The sequence below is a fragment of the Dasypus novemcinctus genome, chromosome 22, assembly GCF_030445035.2.
Source record: "Dasypus novemcinctus isolate mDasNov1 chromosome 22, mDasNov1.1.hap2, whole genome shotgun sequence".
Lineage (NCBI taxonomy): Eukaryota > Metazoa > Chordata > Mammalia > Cingulata > Dasypodidae > Dasypus > Dasypus novemcinctus.
Window position 1 is genome coordinate 50740519 of NC_080694.1, and position 23525 is coordinate 50764043.

At 41.8% G+C, this 23525-nt stretch overlaps 1 protein-coding gene across 7 annotated transcripts in view; it reads left to right on the top strand.

Moving 5' to 3' along the window:
• The window catches only part of RNF144B (ring finger protein 144B), a 220906-nt gene that overhangs the window by 123388 nt on the left and 73993 nt on the right, over positions 1 to 23525 (top strand). The window contains exon 1 of one of the 7 annotated variants that reach the window (XM_058285294.2): positions 12703 to 12926. The exons of 3 other annotated variants lie outside the window; for them this stretch is intronic. Coding sequence is in view for 1 of the 4 variants with exons in the window: in XM_058285291.2 (XP_058141274.1) it covers positions 13270 to 13306 (37 nt within the window). In the remaining 3 variants the exon portion in view is untranslated. Of the gene's footprint in view, positions 1 to 12702; positions 12927 to 13178; positions 13307 to 13340; positions 13597 to 18645; positions 18704 to 23525 lie in introns of those variants that run through there. 3 more of the 7 variants (XM_058285291.2, XM_058285292.2, XM_058285296.2) reach the window with 3 other exon arrangements.

A 23525-nucleotide genomic window follows, 5' to 3' on the forward strand; every position in this document is an offset into this window, starting at 1 on the left:
CTGTGGTGGAACATTTATTACAGATTATGAGATAATATCATCAGACAATTACCAGGTCATAGCTTCCATTTGGCTCAGTTTTTCCATATTCCCTCATTATCAACAAAGTACATCTTTGGCATAGATACATGACTATTACATTATTACTGTTAACCACCATCCATAGGTCACTCCAGTTGTATTTTTCCCATGCTTCTTCACATCACACCACCCTGCAGTAGGGATGTACATTTGCGCTAGCTCACAAAGGACACTCTTGCATCTGTACCATCAACCACAATTCTCATCCACCTCTGGTTTTACTGTGTTAGTCAGTCCTTAGATTATTCTCTAGCTTTCTTTCAATTGGCATTTATATCCCTAGACTACCCTTTTCAGCCACATTCAAATTTATAATATGAACCAGCTGTTACTCACTATAATGTGCTGCTATCAACTCCATACATTTCCACACTTTTATAATAAAGTTAATTAAAACTTCTGCATGCATTAATCATTAGTAGTGCATCTCAGTCCTCCTCTTATCTCCTTTAAGAATCCACCACCTACCACCAGGTCTTAAAGATATTATCCTACATTTTCTTCTAGAAGCTTTATGGTTCTTGCTTTTATATTTAGGTTTTTGATTGATTTTGAGTTAGTTTTTGGGTAAGGTGTGAGATGGGGTTCCTTTTTCCTTCTTTTGGCTATGGGTATTCAGTTCTTTTAGCACCATTTATGGAATGGACTGTTCTGCCCAAGCTGGGTGGATTTGACAGGCTTGTCAAAAATCACTTGACCATAGATGTGAGAGTCTGTTTCTGAATCTTCAATTTGGTTCCCTTGATCTGTGTGTCTGTCTTTCTGCCAGTACCATGCTGTTTTTATCACTGTAGCTAGGTAATATGATTTAAAGTCTGGAAGTAAGAGTCCTCCAACTTTACTTTTACTTTTTAAAACTTTTCTGGCTATTCAGGGTAACTTTTCCTTCCAAATAAATTTGATAATCATGTTTTCCATTTATTTAAAAAATGCTGGAGGAAATTTTATTGGTATTGCATTGAATCTGTATATCAATTTGAGTAGAATTGACGTCTTAATAGTATTTAGTGTTCCAATCTATTAGCATGGAATGTTCTTCCAATTATTTAGGTCTTTTCTTATTTCTTTTAACAATGAGTTGTGGTTTTCTGAATACAAGTGCTTTATTTACATCATTTGTTAAGTTTATTCCAAATTATTTGAGTTTCATCTGTCATATTTTATTTTCACAATTCTTTTTAAAATTTTATTTTTGTCTCTCTAAAAAAGATATAGATCACAAAAAAATGTTACATTGAAAAATATAAGAGGTTCCCATATACCCCACCCTTCACTCCTCCCACATCAACAGCCTCTTTCGTCATTGTTTCACCATTCTTTTGACACTTTTACTGATATAATCTTCATTTCAAGACTCTCTTCCAAGCCTCTCTCTCCTATCTTTTCTTTTTAGACTGTAGCACACACTTGAATATTTCCTGCAAAACTTGTCTCTTGGTTACTAACTGAGTTTCTGTTTATCTGAATATTCTAAACTTGTCCTTAGTTTTGAAAGACAGTCTTGCTGGATACACGATTCTTGGCTGGAAGATTTTCTCTTGCAGTATCTTAAATATATATACCACTGTCTTCTTGCCTCCATGTTTCTGATGAGAAATTGGCACTTAATCTTATTGGGTATCCCTTATATGTTATGTATTGCCTTTCTCTTGCTGCTCTCAGTATTCTCTCTTTGTCTTTGTCATTTGACATTCTGGTTAGTATCTGTCTTGAAATTGGTCTATTCGGATTTACTCAGATGGGAGTACATTGTGCTTTTTGGACATGGATATCTATGCCCTTCAATAGGATTGGGAACTTTTCTACCATTATTTCTTCAAATATTCCTTCTGCCCCTTTCCCCTTCTTTTCTTTTCCTGGGATACCCATGACATGTATGTTTGCATGCATTTTGCTGTTGTTTAGTTCCCTTTGAACTTGTCAATTTTTTCAACTGTTCCTTTGTTTGTTCATTTTCAGGGGCCATTTCTTCAAACTCACCAATTCTTTCTTCTGCCTCCTCAAATCTGCTAGTATATGATTCCAGTGTATTTTTAATTTCATTTTTTGGGAAACTTTCATTCAATACATTTGCTATTTTTCTATGTATGCTTTCAAATTCTTCTTTGTGCTCATCCAGTGTCTTCTTAATATCCTTAAAATATTGAGCCATCTCATTGAATTTATCAAGGAGATTTGTTTGAACAGTTAGGATTAGTTGTCTCAAATCCTTCATGTTATCAGGAGGCTTATCTTATTCCTTTAACTGGGCCATATCTTCCTGTTCCTTGGTGTGGATTATAATTTTTTGTTGGTGTCTTGGCATCTGGCTTACCAGATGCATTTATTCTGGGTGCAGTTTCTCTCTTTAGTTTAGGGCTTTCTTGCCCTTTCTCCCTTGCTGGTTGTGCAGCAGGAGCCAAGGATGTAGCTGGTGCTGCAAGCTGTGGAGGCTCAAGCTGCCCTCATTGCCCCAGGGGCCAATGAAACTTCTCCCAACTTTCTCCTTTATCAGAGGTAGGGACAGCTGAGTGTATTAATCCAAGTCATGTAGATGTAGACTGTAGTTGCCCAGAGAGCCTGATGAAGCTTCTTGCCCCTTTCTCCCCTGCCTGGGGCAGGGATGGAGCTGCAGGTGTGGGCAGCAATCTATGCCATGCAGGCTCATGACTGCAGTTTTCCCAGTAGATTTCTGACTATTCAGTCTGTGCCAGCCAAATCTTCCTGCAGTTACCCAGAGAGGCTGGTGCAGAGTTCACCAGCTTTCTCCCTGCTAGAGGTGGAACTGAAAACTTGGCTCGGACTGCAGGCCAATCTGGGTGAAAGAAATGGGTCTCTACCATCACTGTGATTTTCAGCTGGAGGTGGGGTCAAAAGCGCAGCCACTGGCCTGTTTCCGACTTAGACAGGTTCAAACCTTAGCTGTTCTTAGGGTTATACCTTAGTCAGCCGAATTTACTCATCAGTAGCTGAAATCGGTGGCCAGCCATCTCTTCCTCCCCTGTTTTTGGGAAATGGAGCTTCCAATTCCAGCTGCAGAACAGCTCCCAGGGCAGCTTGTGCTGCCAGAGTAGGATGATCACTGGTCTCTGCAGCGTGACCTGTAATTTCCCGGAGAGGCTGGCGCAGGTCCCTGCAGCTTCCTCCCTGCTGAAGGTGGCACTGGGGCCTAGGCTAGAGCTGTAATATGATCTGGATGGGAAGAAGCCGGTCCCCACCAGCACTGGAATTCTCAGTCTGCCCCGCTTTCCCCTCGTGCCAGACGTAGAGTTAAGATGGCGGCTCCGGCCTCTTTCTGGCCTGACAGGCTCAAACTTTAGCTGTTCTCAGGTCGATACTTTAGCCCGCTGAATTTACTCATCAGTGGCTGAAGTTGGTGCCCAGCCATCTCTTCCTCTCCCATTTTTGGGAAGCACAGCTTCCAATTCCAGTTGTGGAATGGCCCCTGAGGCGGCTTGTGCCTCCTTGGAGGATGGGCCCCGGCCTTTGGGGCATGGAGCCTCTACTCATGAGTCTTCTCTGCAGATGGGCAGTCTCCTCCTTCTATTCCTTCAAGGATGTGGCAGGATGTCCTTCTGGTCTCCTGGAGCCCCCAAACAGGTGCTCCAGCTAGCTCCAGAGAGCTCTGGGTGTTTGCTAACTGCCCTGTAGCAGGAGCTGACTCTAGGAGCTCCTTACTCCGCCGCCATCTTGCTGGTTGCCTTGCATTTTTTTTAGGGAAGCATTATTATTAAAATAAGATGGATGGTAGACCTCTACTTTGCAATACCAGATTTTACTGTGGTCTCGTCGGGTAGTGTGTGAAATGAGTATGTCATGTAAAGAGATTTAAATTTTAATGTGAGCTTGTATTTGCAAAAGGAGAAATACAATAACTCTTCTCTTTTCCCAGTACCCTCCAAAATCAAGTTAACTTCTCCCTTCAACATGCAGGGCACTTGCTGATAAAACAAAACATGCTTCAGCACTGGTGGCCAAGGATGGCTAACTCATTCCAGTCCCTATGGTACTGAGAGAAGCACTCCGTGCTGCTACCCCATCAGCTACTTGATGTTCCGGTGTCTTGTGCCACCGCCCCCATTGGAGGCTGCAAAAGTCTGACGCTGTCAGATGGACGGTGAAGTCAGTTGGAAGTGTGGGAAATCTGAATGCCCTTGGTATGGTGGTTTTGGCATTTTTGTGTGGTGTAAATCTGTAACTATTTATTTTGTTATTTAACAGCTTTAAAAATTATTTTGGAGTAATCCCCTTGGGCTGAAAATGAGCGAAAGAAGTACAAGCTTAATGAAAAATTAAGCACTGAATTTCTGTTTCTCAAGAAAATTGGTCATGAATGTATAATTCACAAATCTGCTGAAGCAACAGCACCATCGCCTTCCCAAGTGAGCAGTTCTTTTAAGAATACTTTCCCCAAAGGCGATTTAGCACATGCAGCCACAGAAGGTGTCATGCCATTCCATTCTCTGAAGCATGGCTTTCCATTTAGATCGAATACTCTTCTAAATTGATTCCACTCATTTTCGTTGTCAATCTGAAGTTTTCTTTCATGTATTTGAGAAGAAAAATAATAGCTGTTAATATTGACTCCATTAGCAGAAGAGGAGTTATGCTTGTTTTATATTATCAGATGTTTCAAGTACAATTTCAGTTAAATTTATTCCATGAATGGTTTGACATTTTTCATCTAATTCATGGAAAGTAAAGCTTTTAGAAATATCACTTTACTGTAGTTTAAATATTTAAAGTTACTGTGAATTCTCGTATAAATTTGGTTAAAAGGTTCCTCACTGAAAAGAAACAAATTTAACAGCTTGATTGAGATAAAGTTTATGTATCAGAAATTTCACCCATTTTTAGTGTTTGATGACTTAGTAAATTTACACAGTTCTGCAGCCATCATTACCATCCAGTTTTAGAACATTTCCATAACCCTGGAATGTTCTCTTGTGCCCTTTGCTGTCAGCCCTCACTTTCACACCCAGTCCCAGACTGAAAAGGATTTGTCTTTTTAGTGAAAATACAAATAAGAAATTTAGTGAGGCACAGTGACCACAAAAGAAAGGAATTACTAAAATAATAAATCCATGTGGCAGAAATCTGCTTAAGTAATTGCACATATAACTCATTATTTCTTTTGAACAAGCTGCAAGAGAAATAGATGCCAATATTTACAAATACTTTTTATGTACTACACGTAGCTGAACTACAAAGTGTTTGTGAGGAAGCTGATGTTGAATATTAAAAAAAAACTTTTGGTATGCAGTATGCGTTTTCTCTCTGTTGCTATGACCAAGTAGATTTTAGAAATGTTTTGAGTCTCTGAAGAATGACTCTGGAAATGCTAAAATTTGCTAGTGGTATTTTTGGAGGAATAATGGACAAAGTGTACTGTCTTACACAGCTGGTGGAAATGTGAACTGTTACAGTCTACGTGGAAGGGAAGTATAAGCCAAACCCTAATAAAATTAAAAGAACATAAACACTTTGAACCAGCAATTCCACTTGTGGGATTTATCTCGTACAGAAATTCAGTACTTAATTTTTTATTAAGTTTGTAAAAGCAACAGTACAGATGCCACATGTACTTTCGAACAAGTAGGAGAGATTGAATAAATGACAGCACAGCCACCATATACTGTTTACAGTCATTAAAAAGGACAGATATGCAAGGTGGTGATGAGTGAGGAAAGCAAAGCAACAAAAGTATGTATTATGTGATGCCAATTTACAAGAGAGTGCCAACCCTGTGTCTGTGTTCATGCGTATGTATGTATGTGTGGTTATGTACAGTACACATCAGAATGACTAAATGAGCACAGAGAAAAATGTTTCACGAGATGCCCTAGGCTGTGGGTGAGGGAGGGGCTGATGTAGGGGAAAAGTTAAAAAATAATATTTTGAGCACTTACCTGGCAGTCTGCTGAGGGAGAGAGACACGTAAATAATCAGATTACTTTATAAGTGCTGTAGTGGAGGAATAGAGAAAGGGCTGGTTTAGAGGGGAAGGAGGGAGAGCCTATAGATCTGAATAGAGAGGACCCTGGGCAGTAAGTATTTTCTTCACTACTGGCCTTAAGAGCTAGTTGGGGAAACGGATGTGGCTCAACCAATTGGGCTCCCGCCTACCATATAGGAGGTCCAGGGTTTGATGCCCAGGGCCTCTTAGTGGGCAAGCTGGTCCATGTGGCTAGCTGGCCCACATGGGAATACTGCCCCACGCAGTGCTGGCCGACACTGAGAGCCGGCGCAGAAAGATGATGCAACAAGAGACAGGGAGGAGAGAAAATAAAAGACATAGCAGAACAGGGAGATGAGGTGGCGCAAGAGAGTAATTGCCTCTCTTCCACTCTGGAAAGTCCCAGGATTGGTTCCTAGAGCCACCTAATGAGAGTACAAGCAGACACAGAAGAACACACAACAAATGGACAGAGAGAGCAGACAACAGGAGGAACAGTTGGGGGGGGGGGATGGGGTGGAGAAATAAATAGAATAAATCTTAAAAAAAATAATAAAAGGCTAGTTAATTACTTGCAACTAGTAACAGTGATCTTCATGAGAAAAAAAATGTGGCTATGCTTGTCAGGCACAATATGAGTTTAAAAATTATTGCAAGGCCCTTGGAAACAGGCACAATCCACAGATATGCCATGTGACTGCAATTGTTACTTATTAAAAAAGATTTTCAGGAATTTAATTTGAATATGATTCTTCTCCAGGGGCCAGTGAGTGCAGACAAGCGAATGAGAAGGAGCTACTTAAAGAACCACAGTTTGGAAGAAGAGTCTCTCTGAGATTCTGTTTTCTTGATGATGCCAACATTGTGGTGCACAGTCTTCAGACCTTAAAACCTGGCACAGTCCTGCAGGCTCGTTGGGCTGGATGGGGATGGGCACCCCATAGCAAGTGCTGGAGTAGAATAGATTGAGACAACAGCCCACAGTTTAAGACATCTTCTTGGGAGGACTTCACATGACAAGTGGTGGCATAGAAGGGAAATAGACTTTCCCAGTATAGTAGATTTCTTTCCTCTTGCAGACTAGAAAACAGATCTCTTACTCTCAAGGAATCTTCACTTCTCCATGCAACAGTGATTGTTCCTCTCCACTGAGCCATGACTTCCATGGCCCTAATTTTGTTTCTTTGATTGGTTGCCATTGGTGGCATTTGTCAGCTCCATCTGGCTCCTGGTTTCATTAGGGACTTTGTGATTCACTGTTTTTGGAGAAGACAGGGGACATGGAGAAGGGGGGCAAGGAAGAGGAAAAGAAGGGATCTGGCTTTCTAGAGCATAGAGAAAACTGAAGTTTTTCAGGTGCCTTTCAAAATAAAGATCCACTGGGAAATTAGCATCTATAGATTCCCCTCTATGAGTAATTTGGCCCCTGGAGGGAGTAGTCTTAATCCCAAGGTTGAAGTTCCCCATCCTTTAAGCCAAGACATATTTTGGACTTCGGATTCAGTTGAGTACTTTGTATTTATGATGTGGATGTAAATTGACACCTGCATTTCCTATAAGCCATGAGTATACTGTCTGGGATGACTACTGGTGGACCATTGTTTTGGGATTTTTTTTTTTTTAAATGATGGCCTTCTGCAGGAGTTTGAAGGAGATGGTGATATTAGTAGAATATTAATAGAAATCTTGCAAACGTAAGGATTCTTAAGATTCTTTCATTTTACTTTCTGGTGGGGAATCTTAATTCAGGACTAATGCAGTGCCACTTTTTCAAGAGAGAATTAGGTGATAGAGATGAGGAACTCCGTTTTCTCCTGGATGCCTTCAACCCAGCTTGCTCGTGCTGTTAAGCAGAAAATGAAGACTCAGCCACATCCTCTGGAGTCTTGCTCTCCTGTCCAGGTCTCCACCCAGAACAATTATGGGCTTTCGTGTGGCCTGGTGGAAGTAGAAGTTAGATTTTTCTCACCCACATTTTCTTGTTGGGGTCCGGCTAGTTTCTACTTGCTCTGTCAGGTGTTGAGATGCTTCTCATATTTATGAAATAGTTTCTTGCTTTGTAGAACATTTGTTATCAAGTTTGAGGTAACTGGGTGATCATTACTGTGTAATATTTTGAGTTTCCATCTAGTCTGAGCCTTGCCACCCTGAGCATGTCTTCGTATTGTTCTTACTCTTGTTTCTATTGTATCTTACTCTTATGTCTATCCTCAGTACCCTCAATGAAAGCTGAATGAATACGATGAGCCTCCTTAGATGCAATTGATAAATGCAGATGAAATGGTAGCAGCTTGGAAATGGGAAATGACCAAACTGCCAGAGGCAGGACACCATGACCTTTGCCTTATATTTTTTCCTGTGGAGAGAGAATTGCACCTCTTGCAGAAGGTGGTTTCCCAATACTCATGTTCTTCCATTTGCTTTTTCGTAACTAATCAAACCGTTTTTTAAAAATTGTATTTTAACCACAGGACGTAATTAAGATGTCAAGTTGAAGGTATGGGTTACTAGTTTACAGAGGAAGGAAGAGTGATTGCAATAGCACAAGAATGAATGTTGATTTTTCTTTATATTAATTAAAGAGAATAATTTTCTGAAGAAAAAAATCTACTTGATTTTCTTCTTAGGTAGGACTGTAGCACATTTTATATCTTATATTTTAGCAGTTTGATATAGTTATGAATTCCAAAAATAGATATTGGATTATGTTTGCAATCTGGTCTGTACCTGGGCATGATTAAGTTTTGTTTTTTTTTTTAAGATTTATTTTATTTTATTTCTCTTCCCCTCCCCGCCCTCTGCCCCGGTTGTCTGCTCTCTCGTGTCCATTCGCTGTGCATTCTTCTGTGTCTGCTTGCATTCTTGGTGGCACCAGGAATCTGTCTCTTTTTGTTGCATCATCTTACTGCATCAGCTCTCCGCGTGTGCAGCGCCACTCCTGATCAGGTTGAGCTTTCTTCGTGCAGGGCGGCTCTCCTTGTGGGGCATACTCCTTGCGTGTAGGGCACCCCTATATGGGGGACACCCCTGTGTGGCATGGCACTCCTTGTGCGCTGCAGCACTATGCATGGGCCAGCTCACCACACGGGTCAGGAGGCCCTGGGTTTGAACCCTGGACCTCCCATGTGGTAGGGAGATGCTCCATCAGTTGAGCCACATCTGCTTCCCATGATTAAGTTATGATTTGGGCTTTGATTGGGCCACGTCATTAGGGTGTTGATCCCCACCCCTTAGTGGATGGAGACTCACAGACAAAGACATGGCAAAGGACAGAGTTGAAGCTTTTTAATGCTGGGGGTTTTTGATGTGGGAGTTCTGATTTTGGAGTTTGATGTGGAAGCCTTAAGCTGGAGCCCTGGGAAGTAAGCTCACAGAGGAAAGAGAAGCAAGCCCCAGAAAGAGAGGAACTCTGAACCCAGAGAGAAGCCTCAGGAATGTAGGAACCCAGGAAGCCTGGACCCTCACAGACATCGGCAGCCATCTTGCTCCAACACATGAAAATAGACTTTGGTGGGGGAAGTAACTTATGCTTTATGGCCTGGTATCTGTAAGCTCCTACCCCAAATAAATACCCTTTATAAAAACCAAGCAATTTCTGGTATGTTGCATCAGCACCCCTTTGGCTGACTAATACATATCTATTATGAATTATATAGATTATATTATAGTATAATATGTTGTGGATTATTATAGAAGTATCTAGATTATATAGAATCTAGAGTCATACTTTTATATTAATTTTGGGGGCCTCATATTTATGGCAAATGGAGTATACTGAGATTTGTTTTTATTTTGCTTTTATCTGAATTTAGGCAGATTACAGATTAATACAATTATTACAAAAGAAATAAAAAATTAAAAAAATACAATTACTATGGTGTAGGTTATTTACCATTAATGAGAAGATTATTTGTCTTTTCTTTAGGAAAATCTCTAATGTATATTAGGTAGTTATTCTCCATCATGATGCAGTCGAACATGATTGCCTTCCCTGGTGAGCAATTTGTAATTTCTCAGAAAGAGGAAATCTGCTTGTAGCTCGAAGTGGCTGGATTTTTATTTCTCCTTTTGAGATACCAAATATTTGCATTCATTTTTGCAGTCTACAAGAAGCAGTTCCTTCTTATGCTTATTGGCGCTCTCCTTTTATCCACCCTTTAAATCTCCATCTTCTCGGGTTTCTCCCTTCTGACCCCTTTCTTTTCCTTCCTTTCTCAGAGGAATAACTTTGACCGTGCTCCTGTTGTGTATGAAGACCAGGGCAGCTCAGCAGCACCTTGCTGGCTGCTTTAGAGACTTCTTCTTTACCCTCACAACAACCTGTGAAATGAACATTAGCTTTCCTGCTGTACACATGGGAAAAATGAACTTTGGGTATGTAAGATCATTTGCTTAAGGTTTCAGCAAACGAGGGAGTGGTTGAATTGGTCTGGATCCCAAACTCCTGCTTGTCCATCTACACCACGCTCCTTTTTGTGGTTGGTAATCTCAGCCATCACTGCCACCGATGGTCATTCCCCAGTGACTCTGTCCACCCCAGGTCTCTGTTTATAGCCCACTAGACAGTTCTGCTGGTCTGTCCCAGAGGCACCTCGATTCTGCAGGCTTTGAATGGAATCATTTCCCCCGCGTCTGCTCCTGCTTTATTCCAGCTCTTAGAGCGTGGCATGGACAGCCTCCATCCCTCTGTCTCCCTCATCCCACCACGTTCAGTTCAGATACCAGGTCCCGTCAGCTCTGTTTCTGAAATCTCAGGTTGTTCCCTTCCTTTCCTGCCCGTCTCTGCGTCAGTGTAGGTCCACCTTCTTTGATTCTGCATGCATGCTTTCTGCATCATGGGAAGCACCCCCTGAAGTCTTCCACGCCTAGTGCTCTGCACTAGCTGTATTCTCTGCCTGGTTTACCCTTCTCCGCCTTCCCTACTTGGCTACTTAAAAACTCAGTTTTCAGTCACAGTCTCAGGTGTTAGAAAGAAAGCTGCACCTGTAACCAAACAAAAGCTCAACTGATTGTGGAGGAGAAAAGAATTTTTATTAACCATCTTGCAAGAATAGACGCCTGACCTGGATAAAATGGCCGGTGCGCCAAACAGCAAGAAACACTGCCTTTTATACCCTAAACCTAACATGCAGGTCCCTCCCCTGTTCCCCATTGATTGGGTACTTCAGGGGTTACAGCCTATCAGAGACATCTAACTAAGTTCCCGGATTAGCTCTCAGTCGCTGCTCTGGTGCTCTCTACACCCGGGTGGGCTGGGTGAACTCAGGGCTGCTTTCACTCCTGGCGCGCTTTTCAAATGCGGTGCCATTTTCACTATTGGTCCCGCCCCCACCTTTCACCATTGGCCCTTCTCGCTTTGACCCCGCCCCCAGCACACACCATTGGCCCTCCTGCGTTTTGGCGCCACTTTTCAAATTCCTGGCAAGGCCGCTAGAACCTCTTTCCCTCCCTCTTCAGCGGCAGAGCCAGCTCTGGCTTCTGCTTTGTGAAAATTAAACTTAACCCTTTCCCACATCAGGGAAGCTCCTTCCTTTAGTTCAGTTGTTCTCCCCAGTGCTCTTATAACACAGCTTGTTATATTATTTATCCTGGTCCCCTGATTGCTTGTCCGACTCTTACCCTGGACTGAGAGGTCTTTGAGGACAGGGGACTGTATCTAACTTCTCTTTTTTCTTCCCAGCACCTAATAGCTTGTGTGGTTAGAGATCAATAAATGAACAGGGAATGAATGAATGTTTACCATGGACTCCTTAGGCAGATCTGAAAGAGCTGTTTACATAATACCATATGTTCATTTCAATTCATTAAATGTCAGAAATTTAATTTTTATAATCTTGCACAGTTGAAAATAATCAGTGGTGACATTGTTCAATGATCCAAAATATTTTTTCTTCCCTCCTCGCCATGTGTGACACCTGGCGACATAATTATTGCTTAACCTATGTTTTCATTCATATTGGCGGCAGTTGCTTCTCTTATCCTGGATAAGAGATTATATTTTAATTGCATGGTAATTTAAAAAGTGGACTCTGTGTTGAACTTTGGTTCAAGGCACCCAAGTTTTGTATAGACACTAAAAAATAAACTAGTGTCTTAGAAGATGCTTTGTTTATCTATGCCTGGTTCCTGTCCATTAACAATGCTTACCACACCAAGGAAATTCCTTGAGGTAGACTCTCCCAGAGCCTAAGCCACCACTAAATTTGAAGGTGGACATCCTTTGGGGTTGTTTTCATCAACATGCATCTTTCTCAGCTAACACAGTTCTCATTCCAGCTCTGCCCCCATCTGATTTTGGCCAACCACTTAAATCTCTCTGGATATCAGTTTCCTTGTCTTTAAGATTAGGTGTTTGCACTCTGATAGCGCAGGACTTTTTAAGCTCAGATATCCTTTGATTCTATTCCCTTTGGCCTCCACTGTGCCCTCTCTTACTCTCTCAACTCCCTTGTCTCCTTGCCTTCCTCCCCCACAAGTAGGCTCATCCTCCTGCCGGGTTGGCCTCACAATGAGAAATGCACTGTGTTCTCCAGCACTTGGCTTTGACCTAGAGGTTTGCTTCAATGCGGAGAGCTGAGAAGCAGTCTGCTTGTGTCCCTTGGAACGGTGCCTCCCGCTGCTACTTCACTGGCAGGCACAGATCCCTTCCACAAAGGGCTTGTGACTCCCTTCCTTTTAGGAAGCACATTCCTGACTGTGGTTGCAAATGTGGAGTGAGCTTGCCGAGAGTAGTGATATTTCTAAAACGCAGTATCCGACAGATTTTGGAATCGAACTGCCAGTTGTGACTTACTGGGGTGTGGGGAGTGAACAGATAAGTAACCAGTTATAAATATCGAGCAAATTAAGCCTGCAAGGTTTTCGACTGAGGAAGGCACACCCTAGTACCACCAGTCTGTGGATTATTTTGGTACATTTTCTTCAGTTGAGGGTTCAGTAGCCAAGTTTCTGCCCGCGCATGTCCCCTCTTAATTTGTGGACAAATCACCTCCATCAGAATCATTGTCTCATAAAGCCATGGCTGCATTTTGTGAGAGAAAACTCAGGCTGTCCTGCTTTGATTTGCTGGAATTCTAATTTTACCATTAGACGCCAAAGGACACATCAGGTCTGAGGTGTTTCTGATGAGCCACGCTTTGGCAGTGTTTCTGTAAAAACAGTGTTCCGGGGAGGTGGGAAGACAGGTCTGGGCTGTTAGAAGTGGAAGCAAGAAACTGCCAGAGCAGGGAAGGAAGAGACAAGGCTGCGTGGGGATGTGCGCGGAGGAGCGGCGAGCTCTGCGGGCAGGAGGTGCCATTTCCCCGGGGTGGGCGGCGGGAGGACTGGGGGCGCTGCTGCCGGGGCGCCGGGCTGCGGGTCCCCGTGCTCGAGGGGGGGTCCGCGGCGGGCCGGGAGCCGGCCAGGCCTCCACCTGCCGCCGCAGGGCGCCCCACATGGGAAGTAGGAAGTGCGGCGCCCGGGCTTCCTGTATAAATACCCGCGCGCGCCGGGCGCCCTGCAGGCTCGGCGGGCCCCGCCGCCGCTCCGCCTCCGAGAGCCGTGGGTGCGGGAGGACGCGTCCTGCCGCCGTCCTCGAGAGGGTAAGGCCGGCGGGCGCCGGGGACGAGGGCGAGCGAGGAGCAGCGGCTCTTTGGCGGGGCGGTGCGGGCGAGAAGGTCGTGCGGGCGGCGGCTGAGCCGGGAGCCGAGCGCTGCCGCCCATGTAGGGAGCCCCGAGCCTCTCCAGGGGCTGCGGGACAGCGGTGGCGAAGAGGACGGGGGGACCATTGAACTGTGCCAGCAAGGTTTTTTTTTTTTTTTTGCTTTATTTTCTGCCTCCACTGCTTCAGCCAGACAGCATTGCATGAATTCTGAATGCCTTAAACACCTGTTAACTTTCAAAAATAGATGCTTTTGGAAAGGTAAAAAAGAAAAGTCATTTGATTTCTCCCAAAAGAGATTCTACAGGAATGTTTCATGAAGTTCGAGATGAAATGAAACCTCCCCGTGTCTTAAGAGGAGACCAAAAGTTGGCATGCTCTCAAATGTTTACCTTCCATTATTTGCAAATGCACATCAGTGTATTGACATGCCTAACAATGGATAACCATGGAATCTTGGCCGTGCCTGGTGGTGATTATTTTATCAGATAATTCTTGATAATGCAGAATGAACCTCTGATCCTCTACTGCTGTTTCAAATTTAATAATATGAAACTGAGTCTTAGCAAACATTCTGTTTCCACTGGGAAAGGTATCTTTTGTTTACCAGACACCTTCCTTTTGCTTTTCTTATTCGCTTCAGGGATTCTGCTGAATTCCACTCCTGAAGTCTTCTCACCTTCAGCTTTCTCAGAAAGGCATTCCCCTTTCCTTCTTAAAAAGCTCCCTTACTTCATGCCGCTGCCTGCCACTCTCAGTTCTTTCTGCCACACATGATTTATCAAAATATTGGCAGGGGCTCTTAATAGGACTATCAGTATTCTTCTAATTTGGCGTTTCTGGATGCTTATTTGAACATCATGAGGTAGGAATTAAAAGATGAAGTATTTAACATTTCTGAAACAGCAGATTGGGGTGTCTAGGCCCAGAGCAAAGTAAATCAACTTTGAAATGACTCAAGTTTTTAGGGTGTGGGTATGAGGCAAAAGGAACCTAGCCGGTCTTAACTGAGCTGCAGGCTGGTTAGGGTATCTGTGAGCTGCTGGCTGGTTAGGGTATCTGTGAGTTGCTGGCTGGTTAGAGTATCTGTGAGTTGCTGGCCGATTAGAGTATCTGGTGAGCTGCTGGCTGGTTCCAGTATCTGGTAGCTGCTGGCTGGTTAGAGTATCTGGTAAGCTGCTGGCTGGTTAGAGTATCTGGGAGCTGTGGGCTGGTTAGAGTATCTGAGCTGCTGGCTGGTTAATGTATCTGGGAACAGCTGGCTAGTTAGAGTATTTGGGAGCTGCTGGCTGGTTCTAATATCTGGTGAGCAGCTGGCTGGTTAGAGTATCTGGTGAGCGGCTGGCTGGTTAGAGTATCTGGCTTTTGCAGCTTTCACTGAGAGGAGCCTCTTAGTCCTTTCTCCTTTGACATCTAATTCCTTTGCTGCTCTCTCCTCCTCCTCACTCTGCCTTCCTTTCCAACCCTAGCTCTTTTCATGGCTGGCATTCCCTCTGGTATTTCTAAAACTAACTTGTGGAGGAGAGAGGGGGAGAAAAAGAAAATCTAGAGCTGCTCTACAAAGTCGTTTGGCGATAACTGTATTATGAAAGCCAAGAATTCTGCTCCACCCACCTCCTGCCCTGCCCCTGCACACCTTGGACTGGTATTTTATTCTTTGTGTTGGGCAGAAACTTAGAAAACTTGTGATGTAAAGGGAAAGGAAAAAACTCTGCTGAAAAGTAGGCTGATTAATTGAAACTGTCTTGAAGAGCCAACAAATGCCAGGTAAACATGCATAGAGAGTGTAAAAGAGATGTAGAATGGGAGAATGAGGTCGCTTGGGTTTTTATTAAAAGCAAAGAGAAAAAAACTCCACAAAAATCCCCCTAACCAATCACCCTAGATAACCAGCCTCTCCACTACTGTGCGGGAAGTAAGGTTTGAATGTGGTCAAACAGTGGCCATTTACCCAGGGTTTTACAAATATTTACAGTCATCGGTGCCAAATATCTTTGTGCTTAGACCCGAAGAACATTCTCAGCATTCAAAAGCCCCATTCTCATGAATGATTCCAGTTCATTAGCAATTTAAAGGCATCTGGGCTTCCAAACTAGGTCAGCTTAAGAAATGTCTTTTTAAAATAATCAGTTTTTGGTTCTCAGATTATGAACGACGTTTTAGGAGCCAAACTCCACAGCAGAGAGAAACATACGCTCTCTCTAGAAAGAAAGAAAAAAAGTGTTTTGTCTACGTAGGGAGAGCATTTAGCTCTCTGGAAAGTATCTTTCTCTTCAAAAATATCACACTTTTAAACTTTCTTTCTGGCAGAGTAGTTTTAATATTTGAGCTGTTTAGAATCATTTATAGTCAATGCTTCATTCATTGCAATCATTTCTCTGTGGCGGTTCTACTAACCCAGACTTCTGTGTTGCCCCTGGCCTTGACTTGGGACATGACTTTCTTGTTCAGTCGTGTTTGAAATCGCCAGTTTGAGGTAAAGGTCAGGAATCATGCTGAACCCAGATATTGGTGGCTGAACAAAGTCCAAACAGTTTTGGGACTAAACCTCCTTTGCCCAGCTCGGGAAAGGAGCCAAGCTACCACAGAAGCTGCACTTTCCAATTTGGGCTCTGGAGAGTAGGTGACTCAGCCACTCCTTCCAAAGACCGAGACTTCCCTCTCACCGCAGGGATGCCACCTTAATTTATAGAAGCTCCTGAGCTACAGAAAATTATCAATATTTTTAGTTTCTGAATTGATAGAGTGCAGACAGAAGAGAACCATGCCTTTAATAGGGTCTCTCCTCCCAGAACATTTGGAAAAGTTACTCCCTGTACTGGGCGAGCTCTGCTCTCCAGGCACTGTGCTGGATGCTGCGGATGTAAAAATATAGGACGTGGTGTCTGGCCTCAAGGAATTTGCATAAGCTAGATGTTGATTTACCCGAATATGAAAAATACTTTGACATTCGTCATCTCATTCATTTTTTTTTTTGAAGCGTTTCCCTAATATCATCTGAATATTAAGTAACTTGGAGAGGCATAACAGCACCCAAGTTAAGTTGGGTTTTTTTTTTTTTGGTCTTTTTTCATGTGTGTGTGTTATTTTACGGTGTGTTTTTTTTTTTACATTTTAATTTATTTTTATCTTTAGGCATTTGTCGGAGGTCCTGGACTTTTTTTTTTTTTAAACTTTGTGCTTTTGCTTGGTCAATGAATACTTGTAAACACACTGCATCATTCTGTAGTAGTTATTTTAAAAAACAGAAAACTATGCATTAACTATACACTAAAGAGAGCAAAAACGTTCATGGCATAACTGCTTCTGCAACATGGAATGAGAAATTTCTAACCTATGATCGATCCCTTTCTTGAATTGAAAACACAAAAATCTAAGTGAAGTGCACATCTCTTATTCATAGCTGGAGATAACTTCTGATTACATGGCTTGTAGTATCTATTAAAGAACACACTTTGAAAGCCATATCTGATTGGGTTCTAATTTCTCTACTGTCATGAGTCTGTTTCCTAGCTCTTAGTCAACTGATTTTTTGTCTTTCTTGGGCAGATAGAACAAGACATCTCATTTTTCTCTTTACTAGACTTGTGGCTGAAGCCATAAACCCACAAATTGTCATGTAACCATTTCTTGACAACCTCCTCATCTAGTTTACCCTGTGTAAGTAAGGACAGGATTTAATGTGTGTGGAATTAGGTTCTTCGTGGGGTGACTTTGTTTGTGGCATATAGATTCCTGTTATAAGAAATTGATTTGGCAAATACCTACCCTGCTCCTTGCTTGGCAGCGGAGGAAGGAGACTCCTCTTCCAAACTGGCTTTAAATTTGTTTCAAATTATATATTCTGTATGGAGCTTTTAAATTTGTCAGGTAGTAGTAACATTTACACATGCTTTGATTCACTTGGGGGAAAAACCAATTGATTTAGGAATTTGTGCTTTAGCAACTATAATTTCCTGATAACGCTGTGACCCAGGAAGCCAGCCTATCTCTTGGCTCAGTGGGACTTTCTAAAGTACCATTTCTCCTTGATCTCTTAATTACATCATTGTCTGACCTGCTTTTACGTGGCGTTCCTTCCTACTTCTGTGCTTTGTTGTTATGCCAGGTTAGGGGAAGAAAATTATTCATTAGGGCTCCACGAATAATTGTGGGAGGCAGGAGAACCAATGATTAAAAAAGGAGGTGGGCAGGAGCACTGTGTAGTTGTCAAGAAGGGAGCTGACACGATGACTGTAAAATCACAGTGCTGAAAACATTGAGCTGTTCTTCTCATATTCACTCCAACCTTCTTTGATACGTTTATAACGTTGGGGAAGTGCAAATGGATTTTCACCTCTTGAGTCTTACTTTGTAGTGATAATGAGAGCATGGAAAGAAGGCAAGAAAACAGAAAAGTCCTGTTGAGAAAAAGGAACAGCATTTTTGCAAATATTGAAACTTGTCATCCCAGATTTTTTTTTTTTCTAAATTCAGTGTAAAGTTGTAATATCACAAACCATATCCATCCCCTGTACTATATAGGGCTTAGAGCTAGCTTATCACAATGCCATTTTCTCATATCTCTCCCTGTATATATTTTTCAGGAAAAATTAGGTCTTATTGAAACAGTTGTGATAGCTTTTTTTTGGGGGGTTACGGGGAGGTCTGGGGATTGAACCCATGACCTCATACATGGAAAGCAGGTGCTCAACCATGTGAGCTACATCCGTTTCCCTGATAACTTTTATTCATAACCTAATTTCAAAGGGCAAAGAGACTGTTTAGAAAACAGTTCTTGCTAATATTTAAGATTCTTTAATGGATTGCGCTTTTCATGAGCAAAAAAGGCTGAGGGATATGTGTGTACATCATTTCCAGTTTTAGAAGGTAATGGCTCATGGTTGAAGTATCATAATCTTATTGCCATCCGAGAAACTACTGGGATTAAGATGGTCAAGTGAAGAAATTATAATCTGAAGTTTCTTTCATTTCTTGGTTTCCTCTGAAGGAGTCTGTGAAACCGTGAGAGGAGCATGGAACTTGCCTTTCCTAGCATGTGAAGTAAGGTAAACACGGGGACAACATTGCTACTGCACAAAGCCCAGCAGGTGGATATTGGATTTACTTCCACCACCTCTAAGAACCAGATATACCCTGTTTATTTGTTTGTTTTTCCTTGCTGGACAGTGTTTTCTCATCTGTTTCATGTTTTTGAACAATGATGAAGCATTCCCACGTGTGATTCCCTGTATGCACCATCAGTTGCTCATTGGCCTTAAGCGTTATTATTTTAAAAAAATAATTAATAGAAAATGTACTTGAGTGATTTCATCTCTCTGATTCCTAGTGCGGCTGCCTCTTAGGGCACAGATTAGAATTGTTTTTCCAATATTAGCAGCTGTCCTTGGCCCCTGAACGACCAGAAGCGCCATTCAGAGATGCAGCAGGGAGCAGAGGCACGCCCTGGCCGGAAGGGAGCTCCACACGGGCTCTTGCCTTCCTGAACCCCAACACTCAGCCTGGCGCCTGCTCCCGGCCATCAGGCCCATCTTCTCTTCCAGACCAGGATGGACCGTCAGTAAGTGGCTAGTGGCTGATGATGGTCAGCGCTTGACCCGACCCAGCCAGTGCCATTTGAGTCACTCCTGGCTTCTATTGAGAACGTGAACCAGCAGCCAAATAACTCACTAGAGGGAAGAATCGTCAAAGCCAACACAACATACTGATTTTCAGATAGTGTTGAGGGCAAGCTGATTGCCTGGAAAATCTTTCTGAAGCGGTCTATTTCTTAGAAGGGAGAACTTTCCGAACATGGCAGAGGTGGACCTTGATCTTGCAGTTGCTCTCCACTCTGTTAGACATTGGCTTCCTGAGAATAGCTCTCTGTTATAATAGGTATCACTTCAGTCTTCCTTCCTCACCATATTCCCTTCCTGAGAAAACTTGCCTCTGCTAAATCCCTCCTGTAGTTATACATCCGTATCTGCTAGTCCAGTTTCCCCACAGCGATGGCATGGTATCTTGCATGGATATGTAAACATTTTGAGAATAGTCATGTGTCTTCTGTTTTGTCCCTTGTTCTCGAGTAGCTTTAGATTTTCGTAGCATTGCCTGGAATTAAGGCCTCAGTACAGAGCAACTTGAGTTTTACTTGCACTGGTATTCTGTTACATCACTAATACCCAGTTGGCTCATTTTGGTCGCGTTCTAAAGTAGTGTTTAATCAATTTATCTAAATGTTTAAGTTTTTGCAAGATAGTGAAAAATTCCTAAATGACAGGATAAGTATCCTACTAAATCATTACCCTTTCCAATTACATTATATCTTTATGCAAAGGGATTTTAGATAGTGAAACAGGCATAAACTCCATTAGTTAAAAAATACTTCGAATGTTAGGCGCTCCCACTCTCTGCATTTTTTTTGGAGCAGATTTCTTTCTCAGGCTGCCAGTGGAATATGAAAATTCCTTATGTATCCTGTGCTTCTAGCCCAGCTTCTGAGGTGTTCCTTTCATTGGCAATTCTAACGAAAACACATGAGGGGAAAAAGTGACTTTCCTGTTCTTTCCTATCAGATAGTACTTGCTTTTTCTTCTATAATGAAGACTTTATAGTGCAACAGACACTCAGAGAAGGTAGAACTGCTGGTTGTCCTTTCCTGGGAGTGGAGTGCCAGGGCGATGCTTTCCAGTGGCTTTCCTTCCCTGCACCCCCCAGCTGTCCTGAAATACAGTTAGGTGTGTGTGTGTGTGTGTATAACTATATATATTTTTATATATATATATTTTTTAAATTTATTGAAGTGTATCACTCATACATAAACATGCATAAACAATAAGTGTATAGTAATGGTTGTAAACTTACAAAACAAACATACGTAACATTCTACAGGACTCTCATAATTCACCCTACCACCAATACCTTGCATTGTTGTGAAATATTTTTAACTAATGATTAGAACATTGTCAAAATATTACTACTAACCAAAGTATTTTCCCCCAATCCAGTCTATTATTATCTTTATATCATTTATATATGAATATACATAAACAATAAGAATATAGTAAAAGTTGTGAACTTACAAAGCAAACATGTATAACATCATACAGGGGTCCCATACATCAGCCCTCCACCAACACCTTGCATTATTGTGGGAAATTTGTTACAAATTAAGAAAGAATATTGTCATAATCTTAGTACTAACTATAGTCCTTATCTTACATTTGGTGTGTTTTTCCCCCAGCCCACCCTATTATTATTTTTTAAATATATTTTTTATGATAGAAGTTGTAAACAATCATGCACATGTGCAGAATTCCCAAACAATACCCCTGTATCAACACACCACACTGTGGTGGAACATTTGTTAGAGATAAGATAATATTATCTGATTTTTACCATTTGACTCACATTTTCCACACTGCACCATCATCAACCCAGTACATCTTTGGCATAGATACAAGAATATTATATTATTACTGCTAACCACAGTCCATGGGTCACTTCAGTTGTATTTTTCCCATGCTTCTCCACATTCCCACTACCCTGCAGGAGTGAGGTACATTTGCTCTAGCTCACAAAGGACACTCTTGGATCTGTACCGTCAACCACAATTCTCTCCCACCTCTTGGTTTACCGTGCTATTCAGTTCCTAGATTATTCTCTAGCATTCTGTCAGTTGGCATTTACATACCTCGACTACCATTTTCAGCCACCTCCCCATTTATAAACTAGCTGTTACTCACTGTGTTTTACCATTCACTCTATACATTTCCACATGTTTACAGTAAAGCTAATTAAAACTTCTACATACTTTAAACATCAATAGTCCATCTCAGTCCTCCTCTTGTCTCCTGTAAGATCCACCACCTACCATCAGGTCTTGAAGATAATTTCCTGCAATTTTTTATAGAAGCTTTATGGTTCTGGCTTTTATTTTTAGGTTTTTTACCCATTTTGAGTTAATTTTTGGATAAAATGTGAGAAAGGGGTCCTTTTTCCTTCTTTCAGCTATGGATATCCAGTTCTTTCAGCACGATTTGTTGAATGGACTGTTCAGCCTGAGCTGGGTGTGTTTACCAGGCTTGTCAAAAATCACCTGACCATACATGTGAGGGTCTATTTCTGAACCATTGGTTTGGATTCATTGGTCTCTGTGTCTGTCTTTATGCCAGTACCATGCTGTTTTTAACACTACAGCTAAGTAATATCATTTAAAGCCTGGAGACAGGGGTTTGCTTTTCCATTTTAAGATGTTTCTGGCTATTCAAGATACTTTACCCTTCCAAATAAATTTGATAATCATATTCTCAATTTTTTAAAAAAGGCTGGTGGGATTTTTATCGGGATCACATTGAATCTGTATATCAATTTGAGTAGAAATGACATCTTAATGATATTTAATCTTCCAATCCATGAGCATGGAATGTTGTTCCAGTTATTTGGGCCTTTTTAAATTTGTTTTAACCTTGCATTGCAGTTTTTTGAATACAAGTGCTTTAGATGGTTGGTTAAGTTTATTCCTGACTATTGAGTTTTATCTATCATATTTTATTTTCACTACTCTTTTGACACTTTTACTTACTTTTATTGATATAAAAGTGCTCTCTTCCAGCATTCACTCTCCTGTCTTTTCTTTTCAGGATCTAAAACACCCTTTAATATTTCCTGAAAATCTGGTCTCTTGCTTACAAATTTCTGTTTATTTGTGAATATTCTAATCTCACCCTCATTTTTGAAAGACTTTCTTCCTGGATATAAGATTCTTGGCTGGAAGTTTTTCTCTTGTAGTATCTTAAATACATCAGACCACTGTCTTCTTGCCTCCATTGTTTCTGGTGAGAAATCAGCACTTAATCTTATTGGGTATCCCATATATTTTATGCATTGCTTTTTGCTTGCTGTTCTCAGAATTCTCTCTTTGTCTTTGGCATTTGACATTCTGATTAGTATCTGTCTCAGAGTTGGTCTATTCGGATTTATTTGGATGGGAGTACATTGTGCTTGTTGGTCATGGATATCTGTGTCCTTCAATAGGGTTGGGAAATTTTCTACCATTATTTCTTCAATTATTCCTTCTGCCCCTTTTCCCTTCTCTTCTCCTTCTGGGACACCCATGACACAGATGTTTGCACGCATTTTGCTGTCATTTAGTTCCCTGAGACCTTGTTCAATTTTTTCCATTCTTTTCTTCATCTGTTCTTTTGTATGTTCACTTTCAGGGGCCATTTCTTTAAGCTCATCAGTCCTTTCTTCTGCCTGCTCAAATCTGCTATTATATGGTTCCAATGTTTTTAAAATTTCATTTATTGCACCTTTCATTCCCATAAGATCTGCTATTTTTCTATGTGTGTTTTCAAATATTTCTTTGTGCTCATCCAATGTCTTCTTAATATCCTTAATCTCTTTAGCCATCTCATTGAATTTATTAAGGAGATTTGTTTGAACATCTATGATTAGTTGTCTCAACTCCTTAATGTCATCTGGAGGCTTATCTTGTTCCTTTAACTGGGCAATAGCTTCCCATTTCTTGGTGTGAACTGTAATTTTTTTTTGAAGTCTTGGCATCTGACTTACTAGAGTATTTATTCTGGGTACATTTTTCTCTTTAATTTAGGGCTTCCTGTCCTTTCTCCCTTGCTGGTTGAGCAGTAGGAACCAAGGATGTAGTTGGTGCTATAAGCTGTAGAGGCTCAAGCTGCCCTCATTGCCCCAAGGACTGATGAAGCTTCTCCCAACTTTTTCCTTTGCCAGGGGTAGGGACAGGGTTCCAGCTGTGTGGAATAATCCAAGTCATACAGGCCTAGGCTGTAGTTGCCCAGAGAGACTGATGAAACTGCACGACCTTTTCTCCCCTCCCCAGGGCAGGGATGGAGCTGCAGGTGTGGG